The sequence below is a fragment of the Acomys minous genome, assembly GCF_964271855.1.
Source record: "Acomys minous genome assembly, chromosome: 5".
NCBI lineage: Eukaryota > Metazoa > Chordata > Mammalia > Rodentia > Muridae > Acomys > Acomys minous.
Window position 1 is genome coordinate 98,686,641 of NC_140494.1, and position 9,796 is coordinate 98,696,436.

Consider the following 9,796-nt stretch of genomic DNA (forward strand, 5'->3'; position numbering starts at 1 on the left):
TCTAACAGATTTTGTGTGTTTGGCTTTATGTTGAGGTCTTTAATCCACTTGTACTTTAGTTTTGTGCAGGGTGAAAAATTTGAGGTTATTTGCATTTTTCTAGTTAGACCAGCACCATTTGTTGAAGATGCTATCTTTTTTCTCATTGTATGGCTTTGGCCTCTTTGTTGAAAATCAAGTGTCCATAGGTGTGTCGGTTTTTTTTCTGGGTCTTCAATTCCATTCCATTGATCCACCTGTCTGTTTCTATGCCAGTACCATGCTCTATAGTACAGCTTGAGATCAGGAATGGAGATACCTCCAGAAGATCTTTATTGTACAGGATTGTATAGTGTGTGTGTGTGTGTGCACGTGCATTACAAATGGGATAGAATTTAGTATAAATGAATTCTAATAATTCTGTCTATGATTACACTGGTACTTTTGTGTGACTCTACAGGATCTGATATTAACTCAATTCATTGAATTCCTAACTCTCTACAAAATGTTTCAGTTTTGAAATATTTCATTTGGCAATTTTATTGTTTCTTATACTCTGTTTACATGTGATATTTGTTTAATAATTTTTAGTGTAAATTAGAAATGTAATTCTGTTGATTATTTTAAAGTTCTTACCTCTAATTCCAGGTCACACTGTTCTGTATCTATTGAATATATTTTTACTTTTGTATCCTGGACCACTTATTATTACTTTATTGTATTTCTAGTAATCTTCAAATTTCTGACATCAGTGATTTGGATATGTTGCAGGACACAGGTTCATCCCTTCCCAAATAATTATAACTGTTTGTTGTCAGAACTAATGTTTTCAAAAAGGCAATTAAGGAATTCTACAGGAGAATCAAACATTTCTCCTTCCTTAGGGAGTGAAACACTAAGGAAGTGGTCCTGAGGGAGCCTCTGTCTTCATAATCAGGATACTGAGATCTGCAAACAAGAATGACACTGTTAATCTGTTACTCACAGGGCAGGAGCTGCCTCCTTGGTGGAAACTGGAGTGGCCACTGGATAAACAGCATTTGTGCAGAGAAGACTGCAAGATAAACTGGCCTGGGAAGGAAGAAGCTTTGGCCTGGGAAGGAAGAAGATCTGGAGTCCCAAGCTCTTGTTTTCTATTCATCAGGCCTTTGACTTCCCCAGAACATGTCAGAGGAGTCACAGTAAGCTGAGCATCCCTGCCTCAAGAAAAGAAAGGTACATGCCTGTCTGACCCTGATCAGCCATGAAACACAGGTTAGGAACACAGACTCTGTGGGAGTGCTGAAGTCCCCCTTCTGTCTGAAGTCTGGAGGGTTTGTAACTTTCGATAACCTGTGTCTCATTTGTAAAGTAGGATTGCTGTATGGTCCTTTATTCTCAGAGCCACTCACAATAACACCATATCTATTGTCAGCTTAGAACACTATTGCTACATATATGTTCTGTTAAGAGAATGTGGGAAACACAACTTCAACTTGTCCCTTGATAGCGGTGACTCAGAGTCATGATGTCCTCTGCGTGTTAGATTCACTGCAGAAAAGATGCTCAGTGTCAGTAACTTGTGTAAAGGCTGGAGAAGGGAAGGCATGGTAAAAGGACTGACCTCAGAGTCTAAAAGATTCTCACTGTCTCATTCTGGAGGTTAAATGTACCCTTTACTGTGCTCTGGAAGTTAGAGCCACTTAGTAGTTCACTACTCCCTGCTGTAAATAGTTTAAACCATCCCCCCTGCAGTTCTAACCTCCTTTTGATTCCATTTTCATGAAGATGACTTAGCCTTGTGAGGATGGTGGTGATGCTTCTTTGTCTCCTCTGGTCCTCTTCTGCATCCAACAGGTCCCCTCCTGAGAAGAATGACTGCTAAGAATTCCTCTGTGACAGAGTTCATCCTCGAAGGCCTGACAGACCAGCCAGGACTCCGCATGCCTCTCTTCTTCCTGTTTCTAGGTTTCTACATGGTCACTGTGGTGGGGAACCTGGGCTTGATCTCCCTGATAGGGCTGAACTCTCACTTGCATACACCCATGTACTTCTTCCTCTTCAATCTTTCTGTAATAGATTTCTGTTATTCCTCTACTATTTCCCCCAAAATGCTAATGAGTTTTATCTCAAAGAAGAACATCATCTCCCATCCAGGGTGTATGACACAACTGTTTTTCTTCTGTTTCTTTGTTTTCTCTGAGTCCTTCATTCTGTCAGCCATGGCATATGACCGTTATGTTGCCATCTGTAATCCCCTGATGTACACAGTCACCATGTCTCCCCAGGTGTGTTCACTCCTTTTACTGGGAGTCTATGTGACGGGGTTTTCTGGAGGCATGGCCCATACAGGAAACATAATGAATCTGACGTTCTGTGCTGACAACCTTGTCAATCACTTCATGTGTGACATCCTTCCTCTTCTTGAGCTGTCCTGCAACAACACCTTCACAAATGACCTGGTAGTCTTCATTGTTGTGGCTTTTGGTATCGGTGTGCCCATTGTCACCATCTTTATTTCTTATGCCCTCATCCTCTCTAGCATTCTTCACATGCATTCCACAGAGGGCAGGTCCAAGGCCTTCAGCACCTGCAGCTCCCACATGATTGTGGTTTGTCTTTTCTTTGGTTCTGGGGCTTTCATGTACCTCAAGCCACCTTCCATTTTGCCACTTGACCAAGGAAAAGTGTCTTCCTTGTTCTATACAATTGTGGTGCCCATGTTGAACCCTCTGATCTATAGCTTGAGAAATAAGGATGTCAAAGTCGCTCTGAGGAGAATCGTAGTCAGGAGAATATTTTCTTAACAGAGGAGCAGTATCATGAGCTGCAGTGGTATGATTGTTCGATGAGCAGTATTCACATGGAAAGAGCTGTGGATGAAAAAGAATATGCAAGGCTGCAAGGAGGAGTTCGATGTCCAGTTATTTTTTCCTCCTCTTGTAAAAGAATAGACATTTATGCCTCTAGGGAGTGGACCCAGGACTTCATGGATGCTGGGCCATTGTTTGACAACCTTGCTGTGTTAGAAGTCAAAAATAGCATTTTATATTGGAGAAATATTTTAACACAGCATTGTTTAACCTGATCCTTACTCTGTCTAAACTCTTCTAGTATTTCTTTTTTAAATGAGAAAATATACCTCTCTATTAAAAATGCATAAATATATAATTAACAGTCATTTTCTCTTTAATTTATGAATGATTGTTTTCATAATATTTTTCTTACTATATTGAGCGAAACAGCCGTCTCAATATGACCATGGTCAGGTCTCAAAGTCTGTGTCTCAGTATGTCAGATTCTGCCATTCATCCAGTGTTTAAATATTTTCTAAGTTTAAAAAAATAATCTCAGACCATTTATTTTTGAAAGGACCTCATAAATTATTTAATCTGTTTTAATTTAACAGATATTGGAGACACTGAGCTATGTGTTATTCATGGACAAGAAACTATTTGGCATTAAAAAGTAAACTCACTTTCAGAAAATTGAATTCATATCTGTTTCATTTGCCTTTATGCTGGTTTTTCAAGTCATATTACCCTTTCTTTAGGATTTTTCTTTTTTAAATAATGAGTTTTGAATTATTCCATCTTTGAAATTAATATAACTATATTATTTCCCTTTTCCTCTCATTTCTCCATGCCCTCCGATGTACACCTTTTCTCTCCTAAATTCATGACCTCCTTTTCCTTAATTGTTACATATTCCTAAGTACATACATGCAACTTGACTAATCTGAATAATGTGGTCTAGGTATATGATGTTAAGTGCAGTTTGATTATTTGGTATACTATAACTGGAGATATTAGGTGTCAAGACCAACTCCTTGGCCCTTGGTGAGGTTCCTCTTTTTAAAACATGATAATACATTAAAATCTCATTCTACTTATAATAATGTAATGTAAATTCTCAGAGAGAATTTTTTTTTTTTGGGAAATGGTAAGGATGACTCAGCACTTGCTGCTCTTCCAGAGGACCTGCACATAGTTCTGAGCATCAGGTTGGGTGGTTCCCAACTGCCTGTAACTCTAGCTCTAGAGGATACAACACTTTCCTCCAGCTTGCTAATGCACATTCATACATGTGGCACACATAGAAACACACACACACACACACACACACACACACACACACACACATCTAAAAATAATCAAGCAAACAGCAGTGCCTTGGAGGTTCCATGGATCTGTGTCTTGCTTCAGATATGTTTTGATGGAACAGTCCTGGTGATTCCCTCTTTGTTAGCTTCAGCAGCTTTACAGTCAGTCTCTCCAGTCTCAGCCTCCTGGACCACCTCATCTTTGCCTTTGGCTCCTAGGACCAACAAGCACCATCTCTTTGTGGTTAGGTCCATACTGCACTGTGCTGGACAGTAAGCCCCTCCATTTAGGTGAAATACTCAGAATTCTGGGTTGGGAGGAAACTGTTCCCTAAGGAGCTGGAAAGCTGTGAAGGCCACCCATATGCAACTCAGAATAAATCTCTCTGTCTGTCTGTCTGTCTGTCTGTCTGTCTGTCTGTCTATCTGTCTGTGTCTCTCTGTCCTGCTGTATAGGTCAGGTTGGGCTTGAACTCCTGATCTCCCTGACTAAGATTCTTGAATGTGAGAGAGATGTGCCACTGTATCCAGTTCAGAATAAAAGTTATTTTTAAAGTTGCAAAGGATTATTACATATATATTGAAATTATATTATTTTCTCTATAGAGCTTGTTTATTAATAAAATGAAAGTACTATTTTAAAAGATATTCATGGTGCTAGTGTCCAGACCATAAATTTTGTCCACCTTACCCAACCATGACCCAAAATTTGTAATCTTCATGAATAGAAATTTACATTTAGAGTACCTTGTGGTACTGAGGCTCTGTTGGATAAAATGAATTCATCAGGGGACAATTCCATGGTCTAATTGTAGGGACACCAGCAATAGGGAGACACCGTGCAGCTGTAGTCATGACCTAGGTATAATTGTGAACACCTTCAAGTGTAAGCTTGTCTGTTTGTTTGGGGGAGGGAAGGGTTCAAATCCAGACATAGCCTTTGAGGCAGAACACCTGCAGCCAGGCCTGAGAGAGTCTGAGAGCATGACTGCGTTCTCTCCCCTGGCACGGGGTATTTGAAGTTGCTCTCCTCTTCTGTTCTCCTCCCCTCATTTGAAATGCCTCAAAAATGAATGTGACAGTTCAATGTTAAAGTTAAATAAAAATTGCTGAAACAAAAACTTCAAACATTAATGCAAATCTGACATTATTTCTAGGAGACATTTAAGGAAAACACCTCTTTAACAACAACCTCAGTGTTTCTAACTCAAAGGGGGTTTAAAATTCTCAGGAAGTTTAGAACAAAACAACAGTAATCACAATCTGAGTTGGGCTTCTGGGGAGGTGTGGATGTGGGGGAGTGTCTGACAGGAGTGGTGGGAAGGGTTAGGAAATGATCAAAGTATATTAGGTGAACATACTTTGAATATGTAAGATGAATAGTAAGAATAACTGTTAAAAGTTTGGACTCTGTTTCTTCATGTGTACTGCTATACTAAGAAAGAGTAAAGTGATTGAGTTTGAGAAAATACACATCTGAGAGGAGAGATACCCAGACTTGGCTTAGGAAACACAACCTCAAATAAGCAATGAAGGAACAAGTAAGAAGATAAGTAAATGGCTACTAGGAATATGAAAACAGTACTGATACTATTAATGGTAGGAGAAATGTAGCTAGCATCACCATACCATTATGTACCGAGCAGAACTGGATCACTTAAAGACATTGATAACACCAAGTACTGAGGAGTTCATGTGGCCCTTGTTTATTACTAATGGGGTTGTCAAATGGGAAAACCACTTCAACAAATGCTATGGAAGATTTTTGTTCAATTAAATCTAGGTGGTCTGTGTTGAATAACGGTTTGCTCCTAAGTATTTATCAAAACTGAATGGAGGCACTAGTCACAAAGACTTGTATAAAGATGTTTCTAGGAGCTTGGCTTATGTCGGTCTTGTTAGGTTACAAAGCTGAGCCCCCAGATGGTGGTGCAGCTGTTAATACACTGGAATGGGTATCCTTGGTGAGACACTGCAGATGGCCTTGGGGCAACAGAAACCTCACCCCCAGCATTTCTCAGAAACCGGGTGACTCAGCGACCTTGCTTTTCAGATAACTGCCTATAAATGTAAAAGAAATGTATAGAACACCAAATATATAGGGCCTGAAAAGAAAATCTCCTTGCCACATAATAATCAAAACACCAACATACAGAACAAAGAAGGAATATTAAAAATTGCAAAGGAAGCCGGGCGTGGTGGCGCATGCCTTTAGTCCCAGCACTCAGGAGGCAGAGACAGGCAGATCACTGTGAATTCAAGGCCAGCCTGGTCTACAAAGTGAGTCCAGAACAGCCAAGGCTAGAGAGACGCTGTCTCAAAAAAAAAAAAAAAAAAAAAAAAAAAAAAAAAAAGCAGGGGAAAAGAGCAAATACATATACAGACACCATGAAAGCAGAGCTAAGAGGAAAGTTCATAGCACTAAGTGTCTTCATAAAAAAATGGAGAGCTCTTATACTAGCAACTTAAGATACTACCAACATAAGATCTAGAACAAAAGGAAGAAATCACACCTAAGAGGAGTGGGTGACAAGATATAATCAAAGTGGGGGCTGAAATCAATAAAATAGTAACAAAGAGAACAATGCAAAGAATCAATGACACAGAGTTGGTTCTTTGAGAAAATCAATTAGATAGACAAATCACTATCCAAACAAATTAAAAAACAGAAAGAATATCCAGATCAACAAAATCAAAATGAAAAAGAGAGACATAACAATAGACACCAAGAAAACCCAGAGAATTATAAAGGACATGCTTTAAAAACCTGTACTCCACCAGATTGGAAAATCCAAAAGAAATGGAGAATTTTCTATTCTTTTAAGAAAATTGTTTTAATTGATTCTTTGTGAATTTCACAAAGAATTCTGCTCATCACCTCATCACCTCATATTCACTCTTTGCCCTTGCAACCCCTCAAGAAAAACACACACAAACAAAAAAAAAGTATAGAAAATATCTCATCGTGAAAGCTGTAGTGTGTTACACAGCATATCTCTCTATCCACACATCTTTACTTGTAAATGTTGTTTTTTTAAAATACATTTTTATTAATTTATACATATTACATCTCAGTTGTTAGCCCATCCCATGTATCCTCCCATTCCTCCCTTCCTCCCACTTCCCCCCTACTCCCCTCCCCTCCCCTAAGTCTGTGTCTGAGGGGGACCTCCTCCTTCTGAATATGCTCATACGGTATCAAGTCTCTCCTTGGTGACCTATTATCTTTCCTCTGAGTGCCACCAGGCATCTCCGTCCAAGGGACATGTTCAAATATGGGGCACCAGAGTTTGTGTGAAAGTTAGATCTCCTTCTCCACTCAACAGTGGAGAATGTCCATCGGCTAGTCCGGGTAGGGGTTCAAGGTTTTTACTGCCTATTTTTTCCTTGGCTGTTGCCACAGTTTGCGGAGGGCCCCAGGGCCCAGACTCGCCTGTAGTTTTCCGGGACCCACTGGATCCTTCCATTTCCTCTTTCTCCCAGGCTTCTCACACCTAAAGTTTCAATAGGATGTCCTCCCCTCTTACCCACTATTCTGGTAGGTACAGTTTTTCATGGGGACGTACACCTTGGACTAGTGTCTCGATATAAAATAAACTCAAAAAAGTCAGTAGCTTTCCTATATACAAATGACAAACAGGCAGAGGAAGAAATTAGAAAAATTACTCCCTTCACGATAGCCACAAGCAATATAAAATATCTAGGAATAACCCTAACCAAGCAAGTGAAGTATTTATTTGAAAAAAACTTTAAACCTCTGAAGAAAGAGATTGAAAATGACATCAGAAGATGGCGGGATCTACCTTGTTCGTGGATTGGAAGAATCAACATAGTAAAAATGGCCATCTTACCAAAAGCAATTTACAGATTCAATGCAATCCCTATCAGAATACCTACTAAATATTTTGAAGATATTGAAAGAACAATTCTCAACTTCATATGGAGAAACAAAAAGCCCAGAATAGCAAAATCAATCCTATACAATAAAAGATCCGCTGGAGGAATCTCCATACCTGATCTCAAGTGGTACTATAGAGCAACAGTAATTAAAACAGCATGGTACTGGCACAGCAATAGGCTAGTGGATCAATGGAATCGAACTGAAGACCCAGAGATGAATCCACACACATTTGCTCACCTGATTTTTGACAAAGAAGCCAAATCCATTCAATGGAAAAACGACAGCATCTTCAACAAATGGTGCTGGTCTAACTGGATGTCTACATGTAGAAAAATGAAATTAGACCCATATTTGTCACCATGCACAAAACTCAAGTCCAAGTGGATTAAAGACCTCAACCTAAAACCACAGACATTAACCCAATTAGAGGAAAAAGTGGGGAAGAGTCTGGAACTCATAGGCACAGGAGACAACTTCCTGAACAGAACACCAACAGCCCAGGCCTTAACATCAACAATTAATAAATGGGACCTCATGAGGCTGAGAAGCTTCTGTAAGGCAGGTGACACTGTCAAGAGAACAAAGCGACAGCCTACAGACTGGGAAAAGATCTTCACCGACTCTTCATCTGACAAAGGTCTAATATCCAAAATATATAAAGAACTTAAGAAATTAAACACCACCAAACCAAATAACCCAATAGAGAAATGGGGCGCAGAGCTAAACAGAGAATTCTCAACAGAGGAATATCAAATGGCTGAGAAACACTTAAAGAAATGCTCGACCTCCTTAGTCATCAGAGAAATGCAAATCAAAACGACACTGAGATTCCATCTTACACCCATCAGAATGGCTAAGATCAATAACTCAACTGACACCTCATGCTGGCGAGGGTGTGGAGAAAGAGGAACACTCCTGCATTGCTGGTGGGAATGCAAACTAGTACAACCACTTTGGAAAGCTATCTGGTGCTTTCTCAGAAAAATGGGAATAGGGCTTCCTCAAGACCCAGCTATTCCACTCCTTGGAATATACCCAGAGGATGTACTACTACACAACAGGGACATATGCTCAACCATGTTCATAGCTGCCTTATTCATAATAGCCAGAACTTGGAAACAACTTACGTGTCCCTCTATAGAAGAATGGATAAAGAAACTGTGGTACATTTACACTATGGAATACTACTCAGCTATTAAAAACAAGGAATTTCCAAAATTTGTGGACAAATGGATTGAACTAGAAATTGTCATAATGAGTGAGTTCACACAGAAGCAAAAAGAGGTAAATGTTAATTGTAACAAGTCATTGTTCTGGTTCAAAATGTCTGGCTTCTGTGACAACATCACTATTAGATCCTCATCAGGACTCCTTCCAATTTTTTCTGTTGTTGCCCTGTGTCATGGAGATTCTTCAGGGTTGGAACAGTAGAACTGGCCCTTTGATGTGTCCCAATTGCTAGCAGATCATATAGATTTTGGAGTGGGCTATTTCAGAGTCCCGGATCTGGGTCTGGGCCGTTGCAGAGCTGGTCAGCCCACCATTTTTCCCTTATTTATGTCCTCAGGGCATCTCTCCAGTACTGCTTTGGCTAAGCCACTGATGCTCTCATCAGCAAGAATCAGAGTCAGGTCTCCTGATCTCATGCCCTCAGTGTTGGTTCACCCATGCCCCCAAAGCCTGTTCACCCCGCTGCCCAAAGTTACCCTGATATACAAACCACATAAAGACTCAACAAAGATAGAGAATTACAGGCCAATTTCCTTTATGAACACAGAGGCAAAAATAATCAGTAAAATACTTGCAATCCATATCCAAGAACACATCAAAAATAT

The 9,796-nt window shown here is 39.8% G+C and overlaps 1 protein-coding gene across 1 annotated transcript; it reads left to right on the top strand.

The window, feature by feature from the left end:
- Window positions 1-1,808: 1,808 nt before the first annotated feature.
- Window positions 1,809-2,765, top strand: LOC311598286 (olfactory receptor 8B12; the record flags this gene model as incomplete). Its single annotated transcript, XM_084783321.1, has 1 exon — window positions 1,809-2,765. The coding sequence occupies exon 1, from the start codon at window positions 1,833-1,835 to the stop codon at window positions 2,763-2,765; it is 933 nt and encodes a 310-aa protein (XP_084639447.1). The 5' UTR covers window positions 1,809-1,832.
- Window positions 2,766-9,796: the final 7,031 nt, after the last annotated feature.